A 22,067-nucleotide genomic window follows, 5' to 3' on the forward strand; every position below is an offset into this window, starting at 1 on the left:
TAATAAACTCAAAAAAGAATTACCATAAACTTTCTAGTGTAAATATTTAGAATGATAATAGAAATATTCATCTCATCTTATTCCATACTAAAATGCCAAAGGTTTTTGGTTTGGCTTTTATACAAAGTAAAATCTATTTCTAAAGAGATTTAGAATTTTCTCCCTCTATTACTTTGTCCACATGTTTGATAGGCCATGGTGCAAATTTGGAAGCAGTGGTTTTCAAAATGTGCCAGTCAGAGAGCAAGGGGTTCCTTTGGGGATTCTCAGAAGTGACAGTAGCAGTGAAGGTGGTGAGTAGGGAGGAATTAGAGCGTCCTACTTTAACCAGAGTGTGTCAGTTATCTTTCTGTGTTAAATATTGCACTTCTAAGTAAAACTCCTTTTGGAAAAGAGTCCTGCTACTTAAAAAAAAATTAACAACTGGTTTAAGAGAATCAAACAATGTAATAAAACATTATAGTCATTTGGCTTTATAATTTTTAAAATATTTGTCTTTCTAAAACAATAGAAATCTTTGTACGAGGTCAAATTGACCCACTTTTAAAGACAGCTATAGCAGCAAATGTTATTGAGCAATTATTTTTTAGCACAAGTGCACTCTAAATTGATCACCTCATTTATATTTAATATCCCTTTTAAGAACCATTTCATTATACTTCTCCATATTAATAGTAAATAAAACAAATCAGTTTATATAATTGACATTAGAGAATAATTTCCTAAGAGATTTGCAATTCTAAATATATCTGATTTAGTGAGTCACTCTTTTGCCATTGGTTTGATTTTACTATGTAAGAACACTTAACGAACACAAATCCATCCTACAAAGCCCAATTGATGTTTTTCCAGACTGCAGTGTAGCTATTATTTACTGCATTCATTATTTCATTTTGTCCTCAATCTTACCATATAAGGACCATTATTCTCATGTTATAGATAAGGAAACAAAAGAACTATCATATAGAAGTAGAGACTCAACCGAGCTGGCTTGACTCAGTGGATAAAGCATAGGCCTGTGGACTGAAGGGTCCCGGGTTTGATTCCGGCCAAGGGCACATGCCTGGGTGGCGGGCTTGATCCCCAGTGGGGGGCATGCAGGAGGCAGCTGATCAGTGATTCTCTCTCATCATTGATGTTTCTATCTCTTGCTTCCTCTCTGAAATCAATAAAGAAATATATATATATATGTGTGTGTGTGTGTATATATATATATATATATATATATATATATATATATATATATATAAAATGAAAGTATATGTATACATATATATCCTATATAATGAAAGGCTAATAAGCAAATCGGCTGACGGGCAGAATGACCAGTCACTATGACGCACATTGATCACCAGGGAGCAGACACTCAATGCAGGAGCTGCCCCCTGGTGGTCAGTGTGCTCCCACAAGGGGAGTGCTGCTCAGCCAGAAGCTGTAAGCCATCAGTTAGTAGGACATCCCCTGAGGGCTCCAGACTGCCAGAGGGCCCAGGCCGGGCTGAGGGACTGCCCCACCCCTCGAGTGCACAAATTTCGTGCACTGGGCCTCTAGTATATATATATAAAAGAAGTAGGGACCCTAAAATGACTAAGGGAACAGAAGAACCATGTGTAGGCAAACTTTCCAGGTGACGTGGGAAAAAAAGAAGGGTGCCTTCATTCCAGAAAGCTCCATCTCACCTCAAACTTCTCAAACTGATACAAGCAAGACAGGAAAGGTGTCCATCTTCTACATTGATCTTTCTTCTCCACTTCAGTCACAAAAGGTAGACCACCCAACATTTATGGATGGTAATAGGTTATCTCTACTAAATGCTCTTAATTGTGGGGTGTAAAGACTATTAAAAAGACCAGTGGGAACAAAGATGGAGTTGTAATCATCTCCATAACCACTTTTAAATTATTTTAAACTTTTTAAATGTTTTCATGTTTGTTAGTAGAAGAACCTTCCTACAAGGGGAAAAGTGTAAAAAGATGTTTGCAAAGGCCCCAATTCCCTGGCTGTGTAAATACACTTTTCCTCTTTTTTCTTTTTCAGTCATTTATTCATGCACTATAAACTAACTTAAGTACCGGGTACTGTGACAGGCACTTAGAGGTACCAAAGATAAATGAGTTAGGATTTCTAATATTGAAGGAACAGAAGACATTTAAATAGATATAGCACAAAATATTAAGTGCTGAAAAGTACTACACCAAAGCTTATTTAGGCAGGAACTATATTTTACTCATCTTTGTAGCCCAATTCTTATTGTAATTGACAGTTCAAAGTTAACAACCCAATACATTTCCTAAATGTGTTTTCATGTCCAAGATTTCTTCTGACAGGCTTCAAATTTTCTTATGTGGATATTTCTGTATCAGATCTTAATATAATTGTAGTGTTATACTTGAGTTTCCCTGGACTTCATATGCAAATGTATATTAATATCAACCAGTTCTACATATACTAAAATCAACCATTAGTCTTATTTTATGCTTGCCTAGCAATAGGAAAATACGATAGAAAACTTGTAATTTGAGAACCTGGGATTAAATATAGGTGCTATTTGGCTGCTCTTGCTTCTAGAAGCAAGCCTGCCCTCTAGTGCTAAAACTGTCTCATGGAACCAGAATAGCAATTCCCAACTACTAAAAAAAAAATGACCTAGCACTTCAGATATATATATTTTTGCCACCTCTTTAATTTACTTAAAAAAACTTATCTTTATTGTTGAAAGTATTTGAAATGTCCCCTTTTGCACCCACTGACTCTCTCCAACCAGCACCCGTGCCCCAGCCCAAGGCCTTCACCACACTATTGTCTATGGGTTATGCATATATGCATATCAGATATATTCTTAAAACGTAAAACTGTAGTATGATCTCAAAACAAAATGGCATTCCATCTTTAAATTTGCCATATGCTTATATTATCAATCATGTTTTTAAAGCAATCATAACATTATAGAAAGCAATTTTTGTGTAGAGAATGTTAACATCACATTTGTACTTGAAAAATCACATTAGTCCTAATTATACTAATATCTTTTCAATTTAGTTCTATTTCCTGACGTAAAATAGGGCTATACACCGATCACACACACACACACACACACAGTCACACACACACACACACACACCCATCTCCCCTGAACTCCAGACTCAAATATATCCAACTGCATACTCTACAGTTCCTTTGGGACATCTAATAGGCCTATTTACCATACATGTCCAAAACTAAGTTCTCATTCTTCACCCCACAAATCTGCTCCATTGAGTCTTCCCTATCTTAATCAATGTCACCTTTTTCTTGGAGTTCAAACCAAAAATCTTGGAATCATTCTTGATCCTTCTTTCTCATGCCCCACATCCAATCCATCAACATATACTATTGGCTCTATCAAAATATATTGAGAATATGACTACACATTTCCATTGCCCTCAGCCTCATTCAAACTATACCATCTCTCATCTGGATTACTGTGCTAGCCTAATAATACTACCAACATCTAGCCCTGCCTTGCTCAAAACACTAACAGCTTCCCACCTCACTCAATCAAAGTCTAAGCCTTTAGAAAGGCCTACAATGCCCTATATAATTAACTACAACCAGGCACAATCATTATCCCTTATCTCTCTAACCTTACTTTCTAATTCTAGCAATATTCTTCTTGTTCATTATAGTTACAGTGACTGCCTTGCTGTTTCTTTTTAAAAATATATATATTTTATTTACTTTTTTTACAGAGAGGAAGGTAGAGGGATAGTTAGAAACATTGATCAGCTGCCTCCTGCACACCTACTGGCGATGTGCCCGCAACCAAGGTACATGCCCTTGACCGGAATCAAACCTGGGACCTTTCAGTCCACAGGCCGACGCTCTATCCACTGAGCTAAACCGGTTAGGTCTGCCTCGCTGTTTCTTGAGAACTCCAAGCACACTACCAACTCAGGGCCCTAGCATGTAATAGTCCTTCTGACTACAAAGCTCTTCTCGCTGATATGCATATGGCTAATTGTTCACTTCATCAGATAGATCTCTGCTCTATGTCACTTTATCAGTGTTCACTCTACTTAAAATAGTAACACCATACCCCAGGCCCCTTCCGACTTTTCTTAATAATCATGTTACCATATGATAAACTATGCATTTTACTTATTAAAATGAAAATCCCATAAAAATTAGAATTACCTATCCTGTGCCCTATATACTCGGGCCTATAACACCCCCTAGCATATTATACATGCTTGAGATTTCTTGAAATGCTTGTTCCAAGAGGATTATGAATAAGTCTGATGATAAAAATAAGTGGTAGAAAACAGGAAATGCAAAATATTTCAGTTTATATAAAAAGTTTTGTCGAAAAAAGGGGATTTTAGCTATTGTTTTTATTCAAATATCAAGGTGTGTTCATTTAACATTTACTAGGTGGTGTAGATTCAGTTCTGTTTGAACTTCCTAACAAGTCTGGTAGGTATCACTATTTTACAGATGATGAAACTGGAAATGACAGCCGTCAAGTGACATATCTGAAAGTCACACAGCAAGGATGCTGCAAAAAGGAAACCAACTCAGGTTTCTCTGATATTACTCCTATAAACTCTCAATATTCATAGTTTCAAGGAATTATATAAATCCAAAATAGGAAGAGTTCTACATCTGTAGATAAAAAATATTATGTATGCATTTGCTATAAGCCATTTCATTTGTATGATAGGAAAATGCAGGTAAAGTACTAAGTAAATAAACTTCACTTAATTCAATATTCACAAAAATTAATTTTCTAAGTTTAATGAGTTAAAATACTAACTCTCAAATAACAAATTGTTCAAGTAGGTGTTAAGTCTTCCTTCTTTCATGGTTCAAATGCGATTGGTAGCAACAATATAAAAGCAAATTTTCTTCTCACCTTCAAAAATTTAGCCACAATCTATTTTCTACATGGAAAAATAAGTTATGGGTAATACTCAGTAATAGTCAATGTATACACACACACACACACACACACACACACACACACACACACACACACGAGTTATGGGTAAATCTGGCTTGGCTTGTTAGCTTTTAAAAACAATTATAAGATGGTTATTGAATATTTCATAATGTCCACTTTAACTTTTATTTTTAAAATATATTTTTATTGATTTCAGAAAGGGAGAGGGAGAGATAGAAACATCAATGATGAGAATCACTGATCAGCTGTCTCCTGCACACCTTCAACTGGGGACTGAGCCTGCAACCCAGGCATGTGCCCTGAGAATTGGACTGTGACCTCCTGGTTCACAGGACGCACAACCATTGAGCCACACCAGCTGGGTTCCACTTTATCTTAATACTTAAAACAATTCATGAAGTATATAGAACAATTTTCATATTTTAAAGCTGCGAAAGCCAAAATGCAGAAGGATAAAACTTCTTTAAAATGAAAGAAGTGTTTTTTTGGGAAAAAAAACTAAGAAATGTTTAATAAAACTATTTTATTATAACTCAACCATTTATGACCATATTTCCGTAAAATACAGCAAAACTGCAGTAATAATGGCATAGTAAGACAGGATTCTGTATTCATATTAAACTCTAACATTATAAAACGTTCTAATAAATTGTAAACAAATTACACAAAAGTCTAAAAAAGGGGTTGTGTGCTGTCTCTGAGCACAGTCTGCACCTTTACCCCTCGTCTCCTTCTCCCAGGCATGTTCTCTTTGCCTTTGTTTTTCCTTGAGCTCCAAGGGTCCTTCTTTGGCCTCTGCAACTTGTCTCCTGAGTCCATGCAGCCCAGCTGGTTCACTTATTTCACAGGCTCCCTTCTACCCCTGTGGCTTTCTAAATAGACTTTGGCTTGCATTTGAAAAAAAAAAAAAAAAAAGGCCAAACCAGTAACAACTAGAAAAGGAACAAAGGAAGCACTATCTATATAGGATACAAAAGATTATAAGGTGGGAATAGCAAATGTATGGTTTTTATTATTATTGGCATTTGGAGCACAGTGGTTGAGCGACCACCTATCAGAACACATGCTTGGGTTTCTGGGTTCCATCCACAGTGCAGGGGCTGGCTGGAGGCAGCCAATCAATGTTTCTCTCTCATCGTTGATGTTTCTCTCTCACCCCTTTCCCTTCCTCTCTGAAATCAAGAAAAATGTATACATATGTGTGTGTGTAAAAGATAAATTGTGCTTTAAAAACTTAAGGATTTGCTCTAGTAGAAAAGTTCACTAGAACAATTAATGAGTGATTTAGTGATAATTCACCTAAGGCTTGGGCAGAAATTCACCGTTCTACAATCTATAATCTATATAAATTTACTATACAAGTTAGACTGCCTTTTTGGTTTCCACAGTACTATTCAGAGGTAACTAGGTCTTGTTAACCAAAAAGAACATCTTAAGCAATCGTTTTTGTCTGGTAGTTACCAAATATTTATAAAGTAATAAAACTACATTCATTTAAAAAATTATATGATCTAGAATATTTAATAATTCAGAGTAGCCTTTTCTATAGAGGAAATCAATATTTTGCTATTATTTATCTTTTCTCCTGAAGAGAAAATGAATCCTTCTTGAAAATGTCTCCTTGTAATAATTCCCAGTATCACTCAAGAAGTAACACTTCCTCAAGCCGGGAGAAGTTCTCTTTAAGAATAAGAATTCTGCTATAGAAATAAGATTGGGATATTATTTTGCCTTTCTTTTAAGTTTAACAAAATGCACTTAAATCATTAAAATGTTCCCAATTTATATGATGCTTTAGACATTTGGTAAGCCCATGGTGTGCTATAAAATTTTAGCCTATAAGAGCTTTAAAAGCCCCCCAAAAACTTTATCAGACTATGAATTGTCACAAGAGTTTTAAGTACACTTCTATAAGACTAAGTAAGATTAAGTGAACATTCTACTTCCTTCTCAAGCTGAGCACATAATTCCTATAAATCCTTTCATAATTTTACATTAGGCAGAAAGAACATGTTCTGTTGAAGAAATTCATATTTCAAACTAAATATTTTATTGCTAATACACTTCATGTTCTGAATCCAAGCTATCTGTAATAATAAAAGCATAATATGCTAATTAGACCAGACATCCTTCTGGACGTCCTTCCAGACGAAGCTGGGGCTGCGAGGGAAGCCCAGGTCCCAGGTCCAGAAGGAAGCTGGTGCTGGCAGCTGGGGGAAGGCCTACTCTTGCAGAAATATCTTGCATCGGGCCTCTAGTGCTATATAATTTGTATGCTTTAAGAACTCTAGTTACCTTTAAATTCTACTTTCTTCCTCCCCTCACCACACAAATTGATGGCAAATATTGTTAAAGATAAATTTTTGGTTTACTAGATGAAAAGGCATTTGTGCTTAAGAGAAATAATCCTCTGAGTCAATCTAACATCCCATGGAAGACCCTCAAATTTCAGTTTAAGAAACACTAGTCCAGAGTACTTCAGAATAAAACCCAAATTGATAAACTCTATCTGTACATTATACACAAAAATACTGCTACTGTCAAAAATGTTTTATCAAGAATTTTACTGACAGCATTTAAAAAACAAGAAATCATTAGACAATAAAAGACAAACATTGTAACACAGACAGGTCAGCACACAATACACCATTTTTTAATGTCCGATTCAGGACATTAACACTATGTTACCTGTATTCCTTGCAACAATTTCTCCATCCTCACAGTTGAGCATCAACACCTGGTTCTACTTTCTTCAAGTAGTATTATTACATTTAAATGCTATTCTATAAGAAGCAAGTCGTTTCCAATATAAGCACCATTGAGTATTTCATCCCATACACAGGAAATAATCCTAAAAATTTTACAAGAGGATTTCTGGGAAGGCACTTAAAGCTAACTAATTAAAGAACCAAATTTAGACTCTTTTATATAATGCAGGTTCCTTAACACTGTCCTCGGATTTCCTAATAGATCAAATGCTGTTCAAATGTAAATTAAGAAAGCGAAGACAAGAAGGGACAGCCCACAGCCTGACTGATACATGAGGCAGAATAAATTTGCCTCCAAAGTAAGTAATGTTATGACTCTAAGGAGGTAAGAGAACTTAGAAGGAGCAGAGTAAAGCAGGCATGGCGTGGGTAGGATTAGTCTCCTGACTTAAGGGAACAAAGTTTCATTTTAGTTTCCAGATTCAAAAAGTCTTAAAGGTATCTTTGGATAAGTTAGCAAAGTAAACAGTTTCATATATATGTACTTTTTTAAAGGTCATCTATAAGTTTTAAGTGTTTCTTTACTCAAAGAGTGAAGATGACAAAGACATTACCATTAGTTCAGGCTATAAAATGACAACTTGTATGATTTCACTTAAATTATATATTTTGGAACTCAGCAAAAATGGGCAATATTCTTCAAGTTCAGCAATTGTTCCTTGGAGATAAGAGTCAAATTATAAAGTCTCAAATGTCTAACAATCTAAATTATTTACTTATTATAAACCTGATATTAAAGTATCACTTACATTAAATCGTTACACTGTCGGTATACTCAGTTCTAGTGCGTGATTCTAATACTTAAAAAAATTGTTTTCCAGCCCTGGCCGGTATGGCTCAGTCGATTTGGTACATGGTACATCCCATGTACCAAAAGGTTGCCAGTTCTATTCCTGGCCAGGGCACATGACAAAGTTGCAGCCTCAATCCTGGGTAGGGGGTGTGCAGGAGGCAGCTGATTGATGTTTCACTCTCATATCAGTGTTTCACTTTCTCTTTCCCTTCCTCTCTCTCTCTAAAAAAATAAAATAAAAATCAATGGGTTTTTTTTTTAATTGTTTTCCACTATTACATCAGTGTTTGACAAAGTAATTTCATTAAGGCAAGTAAAACAGCAATTAGTTTCTCCCAGCTTATTAACGAAAACACAAACCAACCATAAAAATCTTTAAAATGCTATTATTTTCCCTTAAGTAATCAATACTAAAAATCACTCATTAAATAAATTCACCACCAAAAATAAACCTTCAGCTTAAATCCCAATAGAAATGGCCTTATGAAAAAATAGTTTACTTCTCTCCACTCATACAAAGAAACTAGAAATGTTATTGTAAGTTGTGACTGAACTGTGAATGTGAACAATTTTCATATCAACGAGATATTGGGATAGTTTGAAATGGAATGTACCTCTGTTCTGCTACTAGCACAAAACAATGCCTTTTATGTGAATTAGAAAAGACTGTCCTTTCGTCAAGATACTTTATTGCCAACAGTCAGAAAACTGTGATTATTAGCAATACTGTGACTGTACTAATGTAAATGGAATCACAATTGAGTTGTGCACAATTATGTTCTCTCATAATTCCTTACTCTGTTATCTTCTTTTCCTATATAAGTCTTAATTAAATCTACAACATCAGAGCTACGGTTCTCTTTAAGAGAAACAAAAAGGGCCCTCAATACAACTCCCAATAACACAAAATGACAGTTAAAGAGATCATACATATGCCATTAATAGCAACAATAATGATGATGATAAAACTTCAATATTGATCTTAATTCTCTCATAAGGCTATCTCATTTGTCTGATTCTGAGACCATTAATATATGAGCCTTGCTCTTTCAAATATAAATGGTACTTTTAAACTGACAGAATACAGAAAACTTAAAATTCACAGTAAGAATAGACAGGCAATGCTGATACGCTTATTGACAATACTAGCTAATGGAAAATAACTGGACATCTTCAATTCCAAACTTTTCAGATAAAGTATGTGCATAGGACCATGGCAGCTTTCACAGAAAACCAGAGCTGAAAGTTGGAACACTTCCAATATCCAAAAAAGTATTAGCTGCATCAGAAAATCATTATCCCAGAAGTCAAGGCCAATAAATATTCTTCTTAATTGTGCAGAGATGAATACATTAAGCCGTACCATCAGATTACATCGCCAAATATTAAGGTTATTTAAAATCTTTATAATTCCACAAATTCATGGTGAATAGAACCTCTAAAATTCAAGAATTAAAATTTACAAAAATAAATACCACTCTGACACTCAAGGGACATCTTCACTTTAAGGCCTTTATCACAAATCTGAATCTTTATTGTTCTGAAATAAAAGTTATCAACATAACTCAAGACAAAAAATCCAATGTCAGTCTCAGAAGAGGTGGGGCACAAAGGCCCATCACATGTAACAAGAAAACTTCCTTAAAAAAAAAAGAAAGAAAAGAAAAGTACTATGAGAAGTCTTTCATATGAATAAAAATGCACCCTTGGAGTTTTTTTCCTCAGCTCATTAGCTTGTATGCATGTAGGAATCAAAAGGTTTGCGGTTTCTTCACAATAGTTCTTGCTATGATATTTGATGGACTTTTTGCCACTCAACAAATTCATCAAGAAGAACGGGCCCTAGAAATAAAGAAACAATTTTTGTTAGAATTCAGTGAACTCATCTCTCTAACTATAAAACAACTCCCCATGAGCTCTGTGATAACAAGGAACTGATCCTTCCCTTTTTCAAGTGTTTTGCTTCCAACCTCCCTCTTCTACTTAATAGTGCTGCCTTAGCTTTTTCTTTTTTTACATAAGTGACTTTTTTCACAATTGGTATCTGTAGCACTTCCTTCTCAAGGATTGTGTTTCACGAACTCTATAATAACTAAATCAGTGTTAACCTTGCCTTTTTTCCAACTGCTCATAGAATTTGCCACTTAATTATTTAAAAATCTGAGAAGTGTTAAATGCATTATTTCTATGCTACCTCAGCAAGAAGTATGTGAGCTTGTTGAAGGGGTAGCCATACTACAGACTTATATGGTTCCAGTAACAGGACCTAGTATAAATCTGCACACAGAGTAAGTGCCTAATAAACACCCGATCTAAGAACTATTCTAAAAAGACATTTTTATAATACAGGGGGTTCAAACTCATTTACATTCAGAAGCCAACCAGAGAGGCAATGGAAACGAGCTCAGTGTTTACTTTATTAAATGTAGGAAAACTCACTGCCACAAAGGAACATGATTGCCCTCTTTTTCTGAAAATGCACAACCCTATGGTAGTCTCTATTTTTCTCTTGCTTTTCAAAGATTATAAGATAAATAGCAAATAAACACAATCATGAATGGCAACTGGAAAGCACCCTAGTTGTTGGCAAAGCTCAAGTAAATATCATAAGAGCTTTTTCTATTATAGCTGATGTTTTGCTTTCCTAGCTTTTAAAATCATGATTGTACTTTTCTTCCATAGAAAAATGCCAAGAAAGGCAGAAATGAAGCAGAATTTTAGCTTCTAGATACAAAAATTATAATTTAAATTAAGCTTTATAATGCTGTTACTAAGAAATTAAAAATATTTCATTTATCAGTATAGATTTTATAATACTGCTCAATCTAAGCTCTCTGCCTACCTTCTACAAATGCCTCCTCCCACATGATTAAATACTAAAAATTACTGCTACGAAGTTAAAATCATTTATGATAATGCTACATAAATGCATATTCTCATTTAGTAGTTTAAAAATTTTATTTTCACAGGAAAACATTATACTTACAAGCACCATCTTCATCGTAGTTACTAAGATCAGTATGGACTGTTCTGCTGAATTCTAATACATTGTACCACTGATCTTTATTCATAACACGATACTTTGATTGCTGAAGAAAATAATATAAATATTTGGATTATAGAACATGCATTATTTATTAGGGCTTGACGTCAATAAATCTAGTTATAATATCTTTTGTAATTTGGTTTTTCTAAAACATTTATTGTGTTCTTTAAAATTGTGTTTTTAAATCCTCAGGGCCCTGGCTTGTGTTGCTAAGTCAGTGGTCAGCAAACTCATTAGTCAACAGAGCCAAATATCAACAGTACAACGACTGAAATTTCTTTTGAGAGCCAAAATTTTTAAACTTAAACTTCTTCTAACGCCACTTCTTCAAAATAGACTCGCCCAGGCCATGGTATTTTGTGGAAGAGCCACACTCAAGGGGCCAAAGAGCCGCATGTGGCTCGCGAGCCGCAGTTTGCCGACCACTGTGCTAAGTGGTTAGGGCATCAGCCTGAGCACCACAGGGTTACAGGTTCCATTTCCAGTCAAGGGCACGTACCTGGGTTGCAGGTTTGATCCCTGGCCCCGGTCAGGCATGTGCAGGAGGTAGCCAATTGATGTATCCCTCTCACTTCGATGTTTTTTTTTCTCTCTCTCTCCTTCCCTTCATTCTTCCTTCCTTCCCTCCCTCCCTCCCTCTCTAAAAATCAATGGAAAAAATATGCTTGGGTGAGAATTTACAAAAAAAAAAAAGAGAGATCACCAACTTACTTTTTCCTTATTTTTCTTTCATTTTGAAGAATATAAGCACATCAGGGTACTAATTTTTATCTATGCATATACTTGTGTAACCACAAATAAGATCAAGATATACAACCTTTTCTACAACCAGTAAGTTCCCTTGTGTGGCTTTTCCCAGTAACTCATTTCTTTGCATGAGATTTACTGTTAAGCCACATTCTGAAGTTGGCATCTTTGGAGGCAGTGGAAAGGCATGGGTTCAAATCTCATTTCTGCCATTTATAAGTGACCTTAGAAAGTTATGTATCTTAGAAGCCACCTCCTTATTTGTTAATGGGGATAAAATGTAATTCAAAATGGTATAACAAAGATTATAAAAGAGCCCTAGCCGGTGTGGCTCAATTGATTGGAGCATCATCCCATATACCAAAAGGTGGTGGGTTTGATTCCCAGTCAGGGCACATGCCTGGGTTGTGGGTTCCATCCCTGGTGAGTGTCTGTTCAGAGACAATGGATCAATGTTTCTCTCTCTTTTTCTCTCAAATTAAAAATAAATAGATAGATAGATAGATAGATAGATAGATAGATAGATAGATAGATTTAAAAAGATAGTATGGGAAGCACCCTCCACTGGATAACAAGTGTTTGAAAATATTTAGTTCTTTCAGTTCCCTTTATAGGTGAGTATTCTTATATTCAGTTATTTTTATTTTTGCCAAAACTACTGACAGGAGTAAGATTGATAACATCCATCAAAAACATCAACTTTATTAAGCTTAAAGATTTTAAGTATGTACAAAACCGATTCATATAAGGCCTTTTTATACCATTGTTTAAAACAAGTTTTAAACAAAACTACTTTGGGGAACTTGCTATGATAAACAATTAGCTTTTTGAGAAATTACTTTCAAAGCAAAAGCAGAAGGATCTATATTTCAAGGAATGGCGAGAACCACATTAAAAAAACACTGAAATTGCAAAGGCACAAAAACAGAAAAGCAAAGAAAGCAATGAAAAAAATAATTAGTATCTTCTTAAAACCACTGCCTATCATAGGTGCTATGATAAACCTTCTAATAGAATACTTTCTTCATAAATTTAGCATACATTTTTAGTAATCAGCACATTTCAGTACACCATTATAGCCACTCTCATATTTATGGACATCAAATATTAAAAGCTTTATTTGAATTTTTTAAATTGAGCCTAAGTAAAAAGTTATATTACTATACTTGGTTCTTATGTGGATTTCAGCCTAAGACCCTGGAACAGAAAGAAACCTGATTTAGAAGCTTGAGATTTATGCACTAATATCAATTTTCTCCTGCCAAAAGCCCAAGAAACTATTTTGTCGGAAGACTGCGATAAAATTATTTCTTAAAGGTTTAGTTTTTAATGGAGGGTAGGAGTAAAATAACTATGTACAGAATATATTACTGAACATGAACTTGGGTCTAAAAATGACAGTAATATGTAAACATTTTAACAAATTTTCTACTAAAGCAGATATTTTTAAAAGTATAATATTAAAAATCTATTTGTTTTTCCCCAATTAAAGGTATGTTTTTCAATCAGATTAAATTTTAAAATAATATTTTAAAAATAAAAAAAACATACATACCTCTAGGTACTGGTAAAATACTGAAAACAGTGGCCATGTCCTCCCAAGCAGAAGAGCTAACATAGATTTAGCAGTATCAATGTCAAGACTTCTCTGATCTTTATCCTAAAATATATAAGTAAAAATATTTTTCCTAAGTGTGGCGTCAAGATTGAAAAAAATATTAAAATTACAAAACATGGATATTGTACTTACCCTTGCAAAATCAAAGGCATATCTGTAGATATTCTTAAACGAAGAAATATCATTCAACTGTGAGCGCAAAAAGTCAAATTTGTTCTGTAATTTTTCTGTGCAGTCACACCTTAAATTTAAAAAAATCAAACAGATTATGTAATAAAGAAAAGTAAATTAAAAAGCACCTTTAGAAAGTCTAAAAGAATGCATTAAGAAAAAAAGTAAGAGCAATACAATATGTAGTTATTAATTTAGGTTTACAATTCTCTGATTCAAAATTTATTATAGCAAACAAACAACCCTGTTGCCTTGTATCTACCAATGCAATAAGAAAACACATACGCATGCGCGCGCGCACACACACACACACACACACACACACACACACACACCTGGACACCAATAACAGTTCAATTCAAGTAACATTTCTTTAAAAAAAACAAACTCAATAAAATTACAATTGTCTCTTAGAGAGTATTAAAATGTGCTTTTACCACATAAAGTTAGCAAATGGCAGAACAAATGAAATTAATCAGGCCTCTGTCACATATTTCACTGGAAAGTTCTTAGGCACCACTTGGTGAGAGATTAGCCATGAGTGGTTTCAAAAGTTGAAGACATTACACTGAGGAAATTAATACATTATGTTAGTGGTTCAGTCATAAATTTAGATTCCTAAAACTTTAGTCAACAAAAAATTGAGGAACATCAGTGGCAGCACCTGCAGTACATAACAAATGTTAATTTGTTTTGATAACAAATGAACATCAAATGCAGTACATATATATATGCAAAAGATGCAAAAAGTTATTTCTAAAAATAATATTAAATATAAGAAGCTAAATAAATTTTTTGAATGCTCAAAAATCTTTATTGACTTTGATTTTTGCTGGGTTGATATATCCCACTATTTTGCAAGAAACAAGGAGACAAAGCCTTTCACAATTGGCCCAAATTTCCTGTTACATCTCCTGGCAGGTCCCAATATCTGTATTGTGCTCTAGATATATTTCACTTATCATTCCCAAATGCCACAACTATGCTTCAGTACACATTATTTCCCTCTACTTGAAATATCATTCCAACATTTTCACTAAATATTATTCATCAAAACCCCACTCACATTTTGCCATATCTGAGAGACCTGCCTTCCTTCAAACAAACTAGTTGTGCCATCTATTGTGACCCACAGTTATTCCACTCAAAACTGAAATTTTAGTACTCATCATATAGGATAGACACGTAGCATTCTCATATTTAACTGAGACTTTCACTACAGTAAATCAATAATGTGATATGGTAACTTATAATTCTGTAAGATATATATATTTTAAATAAACCTGTGTGTTGCTTAAATTTTGCATTCCTAGAATAAGCCAAAGTTGATCGTGTTACCACTTAGTACATTGCTATTTTTTTTTTTTTGCTATGTTCCTAAGTGAGATTGGCTTACAAATTTCCTTTTATCACATTCTCCTTGATAGTTTTAATAACAAGCTTATAACTTAAGCCTCAGAAAATAAAATGAGTATTATTATCTTTTATTTCTGTTTTCTGAAAAAGTTTATTGAACACTGGAAACAGCATTTGTTCAAACTCAGGTGAAAAACAACCTGGGCCTTTTCACTGAAGGAAGAAAGGACTTTTAACCACTAAATCAGCATTTTAATGGTTATAGGACCATTCAGATTTCCTACTTCTTTTTCAATCACTTTTAGCCATTTATATATTTTTATGATAACTTGTTTATTTCGCACAATTTTATTTAAATATGTCAATTAAAATCATTTACAAAAATTTTTAATATATAATATATATAGTTTTGCCTTCTCTTTGATTTTCCTGACCATCTTGCAAGAATTTGTTAATTCTCTCAATTTTATTGTTGCTTTTTATTTTACTAATGTCTGAACATCTTCTCATCTCTTTTTGCTTCTTTCTTTGGGTTCTTTGTCTAAATTCTTAAATTAGATATGAGCTCATTTGGTTTCAGGCCTTCTCTCTCTTAAGGCTATAGATTTCCCTCTAAGTATAAATTTAGCTTCAGCCACAGTTTTGATAAGTATCATTGCTTTGATTATTCATTTGCAAATGACACCTTGCTAAGTGATTTCAGAAGAGTGGAATAAAAGTCTTATTAGAATAGGTTTAAGAGAGAATAAGAGAAGAACTGGAGAAAGTAAGTATAGACAAATAATTTCAAAGAGTTTGGTCCTAAAAGGGGACTGAGAAAAGAAGAACTAACTAGAATGGGATTGAGAGGTTGGGAGGAGAGGGGAAAGGGAAGCATAAGGTTTTGCTTAAAAAAAAAAAATAGATAAAAGAAATAACTTCTGCTTCAAGCAAGGTGAAATAAATGTGCTTTTCTTTATCTATCCTACAAATTTAACTAAAAGTAACAGATATTATATATAAAAAAAAGCATAAGAAGGTTTTTGAGGAACACTACAATAGTGAGTTCTCTTTCTGCCTCATGTTCCCAGACTTGGAACTAAAGTCAGCAAACCAATGGGCAGACAAAAAGCAACAAATAAAAAACAAAAAACAAAAAACACAGCAGCTTTCCCTCTAGCCAAACAAAAAGGAGCCTAGCAAGGCAAAAACCTTTTAGGGAAAACCCCCCACAAAACCAACACATTATTTTTCAGTCAAACATCATAGTAAAGTATGGCTCAAGCTCCACCAATGCCAGCAAAGACTGAATGGTCCACTCTCACCAGTATACAAGGATGCCGTCCTCTCAACTCCTGCAGTGCCAATGGAAACCACATGGGGAACATGAACTTCTACTCCTGCCAGGTAGTAAGGAGCAGCCAATCCTCCCCTGCCCTTGGGTCATAGAGTCAGGGCTTTCACCATCACTGCAGGAGCAAGGCCACCGCCCTAGTAGTGTTACTGGGGACTTTGTGGGGTACAAGAAGGTATCAGTGAAGCCCTAGTGGTGACCTGGAACTCTCATGTCTGCCAACACTAATGAGGACCTTCCTTCTCAGATGTCAATGGAGCAAGAGTTGGAAACTTCAATTTCTATCTGTACCTGGAAGTAATGAGGCAGTGGTCCCCACTTCTGCGAAGTGTGTTAAAGGAAGCTAGCTAAAATCGAGAGTTTAAATAAGATCCAGAGTTTCATGAGTATAATAGTCAAAATTTCCAGGTTTCAATAAAAATGCTTCAATAATCAATTGTGAACATAATAAGACAACTGAAAATAGCCTCAGCAAAGAAATATAAAGTCTAAAGAAAAAAATATGTAAAAAAGAAGCAAGTGGTAATTTTTAAATTGTAAAATACAGGACAGACTTAAGCCCTTTACATTAAATGTAAGTAGCCTAAATATTAAAATTAGAAGACAGAGATGGACAGAATGCATTAAAACACACACACACACACACAAAGACCCAACTATATGCTATCTAGAAAAAAGAAACTGACTTCAAATATAACAACATAGGCCGAAACCGGTTTGGCTCAGTGGATAGAGCGTCAGCCTGTGGACTGAAAGGTCCCAGGTTCGATTCCGGTCAAGGGCATGTACCTTGGTTATGGGCACATCGCCAGTGGGGGGCGTGCAGGAGGCAGCTGATTGATGTTTCTAACTCTCTATCTGTCTCCCTTCCTCTCTGTAAAAAATCAATAAAGTATATTTTAAAAAAATATATATGTAACAACATAGGCAGATTGAAAGTAAAAGAATGGAAAATGAGCCCTGGCTGGTTTTTCTCAATGGTTGAAGAGCATTGGCCCTTGGACCAAAGGGTCTCGGGATTTATTCCCAGTCAAGGGCACATACCTCGGTTGCAGGTTTGATCCTCATCCCTGGTTGAGGCCCATGTGGGAGGCAACCAGTTAATGTGTCTCTCTCATATTGATGTTTCTCTCTTTCTCCCTCTCTCTCTCTCCCCCTCCTTCCTCCTTTCCACTCTCTCTCTCTCTCTCTGAAGATCAATGGAAAAAAATATCTGTGGGTGAGGATTAAAAAAAAAAAAAGAAAATGACATTGTGAAAATAATAAAAAGGAGTGACTATATTAATACCAACTAATGTAGAGTTCAGAACAACAAATTATCAGAACAAAGTGGAACATTACATAATGATTTAAAAAAGGTTAAGTCCTGGCCAATGTGGCTCAGCTGATGGAGTGTTGTCCAGTACACCCAAGAAGTGGTGGGTATGATTCTAGTCAGGGCATGTGCGGGAGGAGGCCCATTGATACTTCTCTCTCAAAAACTCAATTAAAAATTTTTAGAAGATAAATAAAAAGGGTTAACCTGTCAAGACATAACAATCTTAAATGTGTATGCACCAAACAAGAGTTGCAAAATATATGAAACTTAAACTTTTAGAATTGAAAGGAGAAATAAATCCATAGTTGTAATTAGAGATTTCAATACCCCTCTCGCAGCAACTGACAGAACATCAGCAAACATAAAGAATTCAGCAACACCATCAACCAATAGGATCTAATTGACAACAATAGAACACTTCACTCAATGACAACAAAATACATATTCTTTTCAAGTGTTCCAGAACATAAGCCAAGACAGATCATATACTGAGACATAAAGCAAACATAAACAGACAGGAAAGAATTGAATCATACAGAATATATTCTCTGACCACAATGAAATCAAACTAGAAATAACAAAGATAAGAGCAAAATCTCTAAACACTTAGAAAATAAACAGCAAAGTTCCAAATAATCCAAAATGACAGCATGTCTCAATGAAAACCAAAAAATATGTTAAAGTGAATGAAAGCGAAAACACGAAACATCAAATTTTGTGAGACACAAAGCAGTGCTGAGAGGAATATTTATAGTACCAAATGCAGACATTAGAAAAGAGAAAAAGTCTCAACTAATAATTAGCTGCCAATTTAGAACCTAAAAAAAGAAGAGCAAAATAAACCTAGAGCAAGCAGGAGAAAGTAAATAATTAAGAGCATAACTTGATGAAATTGAAACAGAAAAACAAGAGACAAAAATCAATGAAACAAAGAATTGAGTTTTTTGGAAAAGATTAATATTATCTAGCAAGAATGACAAAGAAAAAAGGAAAGGACAAAAATTATCAACATGAATGAAACAAAGAGTATCATTATAGACTTGCAGATATCAAAAGAATACACATCTGACAACATAGATGAAATGGATCAATTCCTTAATAAACAAAACTATCACAACATACACAATATGAAATAAATAATTTGAGTAGCACTATAATTACTAAAGAAATTTAATTCAAATTTTTAAAACTTCTAAAAAAGAAATCAATGTGAGAGAGACACATCGATTGATTGCCTCACACCCACCCCAGCTGGGGCAGGGAACAGATTGAGCCTGTAACTGAGGTACATGCCCTTGACCAAAATCAAACCTGAGACTCTTCAATCCATGGGCCAATGCTATAACTACTGAGCCAATAAAGCCAGTATTACCTTGACATCAAAACCAGACAAAGAGAGTATTAAAAAAAAAAAGAAATTATCACAAGAGAAAAACCTATGTAATTATGTATGACTAGAGGCCTGGTGCACAAATTCATGAACCAGTGTGGTCGAAACCGGCTTTCCAACATCCCCTGAGATGTCCCGGATTGCAAGAGGGTGCAGGCCAGGCCGAGAGACCCCACCGGTGCATCATCGGGGCTGGGGAGGGATGCAGGAGGTTGGCCAGCTGGGGAGGGCTCCAGGGTGTGCCCGGCCCATCTCATTCAGTCCCAATAGGCCTGACCTCAGCAGCAAGCTAATCTATCCGTCAGAGCATCTGCCCTCTGGTGTTCAGTGCACGTCATAGCGAGTGGTTGAGCGGGCTTAGCATATCATTAGCATATTATGCTTTGATTGGTTGAATGGCTGACCAGACACAGCATATTAAGTTTTTATTATATAGAATGATGGATGTTAACTTATTGTAGTAATCATCTTTCCTATCTAATAAAAGAGTAATATGCAAATTGACTGTCACTCCAACACACAAGATGGCTGCCCCATGTGGACAGAAGATGGCTGCCAAAAGATGGCCAGCAGGGGAGGGCAGAAGGGAGGGACCAGGCCTGCAAGGAGGGCAGTTGGGGGCAATCAAGCCTGCAGGGGAGAGCAGTTGTGGGGGGTGGGGGGGCAGACCAGCAGGGGAAAGCAGTTAGAGGCAATGAGGCTGGCAGTGGAGGGCAGTTAGGGGTGACTGGTTTGGCAGGGGAGGGCAGTTGGGGGGGGACCAGGCCTCCAGGGGAGGGCAGTTGGGGGGGACCAGACTGGCAGGAGAGGGCAGTTAGGGGTGACCAGGCTGTCAGGGGAGGGCAGTTATGGGGCAATCGGGCTGGCAGGGGAGCAGTTAGGCATCAGTCAGGCTGGCAGGGGAGTGGTTAGGGGGTGATCAGGCTGGGAGGCATAAGCCGTTAGGGGCAATCAGGAAGGCAGGCAGGTGAGCAGTTGAGAGCCAGCAGTCCTGGATTGTGAGAGGGATGTCCGACTGCTTGTTTAGGCCTGATCCTTGGGATCAGGCCTAAACGGGCAGTCGGACATCCCTTGAGGGGTCCCAGATTGGAGAGGGTGCAGGCTGGGCTGAGGGACACCGCCCCCTGTGCACAAATTTCGTGCACTGGGCCTCTAGTCCTACCTAAAAAAAAAAAAAAGAGAGTAATATGCAAATTGACCCTAACTCCGCTACACCAACAAGCCATGCCCACAAGCCACGACCACAAGCCAATCAGGAGCAAATATGCAAATAAACCCAACCAAGATGGCTACAGACACAGAGAGCAGGAGGGAGGCTTGGGTTTCCCTGGTAACAAAAGAAGCCAAGCTTTTCGCGAGCTGTTGCAGGCCTAAGCCTCCACTCAAGGCTACAAAGTTTCAATTATAGAAGGTAAACAAATCCAAACAGAAATGGCGGCAGCCACTGAGCTGGAAAGAGCAGGAGGCAAGGGTTACCCTCCGGCAATGGAGGAAGCAAAGCTTCTGCAGCCCTGGCTGGCCTAGGCCTCCGCTCCAGGCTACAAAGTTTCAATTATAGAAGATACATCAATCCCAAGAGAAATGGCTGCTGGCCACGGAGCGAGCAGAAGGCTTAGCTCCACTCCAGGCTACAAAGTTTCAATTGTAGAAGGAAAATAAATCCCAGATACCAGGGCCTCTGCTTGGGTCACCAGGGGGCATGGCCGGCCTGAAAACAACCACAGGCCCTTCACCCAGGCCGCCCCACACCCCAAGGGAACCCCCACCCTGATCCGGGACACCCTTCAGGGCAAACCTGCTGGCCCCCACCCATGCACCAGGCCTCTATCCTATCTAATAAAAGAGTAATATGCACATTGACCATCACTCCAACACACAATATGTCTGCCCCCATGTGGTCAAAATCCTGCCATGTGGACACAAGATGGCCGGCACAAGATGGCCAGCAGGGGAGGGCAGTTGGGAGGGACCAGGCCTGCAAGGGAGGGCAGTTGGGGGCAATCAAACCTGCAGGGAAGGGCAGTTAGGGGTGACCAGGCCAGCAGAGGAGGGAAGTAGGGGGTGACCGGGCCTGCAGGGAAGGGCAGTTGGGTGGGACCCAGGCCTAAACGGGAGGGCAGTTAGGGGCAAACACGCTGGCAGGGGAGCAGTTAGGCATCAATCAGGCTGGCAGGGGAGTGGTTAGGGGGTAATCAGGCTGGCAGGCAGAAGCAGTTAGGGGAAATCAGGAAGGCAGGCAGGCGAGCAGTTGGGAGCCAATAGTCCTGGATTGTGAGAGGGATGTCCGACTGCCCGTGTAGGCCCGATCCCACCATGGGATATTAAATATTTTAAATGCTTTTTTTGTGTGTGTGCATTAATCAAATGTCTTGTATCCTGTGATTAATCCCACCATGGGATCGGGCCTAAATGGGCAGTCGGACATCCCTTGAGGGGTCCCAGATTGGAGAGGGTGCAGGCTGGGTTGAGGGACACCCCTCCCCCCCGTGCACGAATTTTATGCACTGGGCCTCTAGTATATATATAAAAGCCTAAGCGATTGTTTGACCAGTAGCTATGATGTGAACTGACCACCAAGGGTCAGATGC

The 22,067-nt window shown here is 36.9% G+C and overlaps 1 protein-coding gene across 4 annotated transcripts in view; it reads right to left on the reverse strand.

Moving 5' to 3' along the window:
• Positions 1-10,145: 10,145 nt before the first annotated feature.
• DCUN1D5 (defective in cullin neddylation 1 domain containing 5) overlaps positions 10,146-22,067 on the reverse strand; it is a 37,031-nt gene continuing 25,109 nt past the window's right edge. For all 4 annotated transcript variants that reach the window (XM_079787155.1, XM_079787154.1, XM_079787153.1 and 1 more), the window contains 4 exons: positions 14,044-14,152; positions 13,849-13,953; positions 11,487-11,589; positions 10,146-10,342 (listed from right to left, as the gene is read on the reverse strand). In XM_079787155.1, coding sequence (XP_079643281.1) covers positions 10,287-10,342; positions 11,487-11,589; positions 13,849-13,953; positions 14,044-14,152 — 373 coding nt within the window. In that variant the 3' untranslated portion in view covers positions 10,146-10,286. The remainder of the gene's footprint in view (positions 10,343-11,486; positions 11,590-13,848; positions 13,954-14,043; positions 14,153-22,067) is intronic.

Source organism: Cnephaeus nilssonii (genome assembly GCF_951640355.1).
Source record: "Cnephaeus nilssonii genome assembly, chromosome: 13".
Classification (NCBI taxonomy): Eukaryota; Metazoa; Chordata; class Mammalia; order Chiroptera; family Vespertilionidae; genus Cnephaeus; species Cnephaeus nilssonii.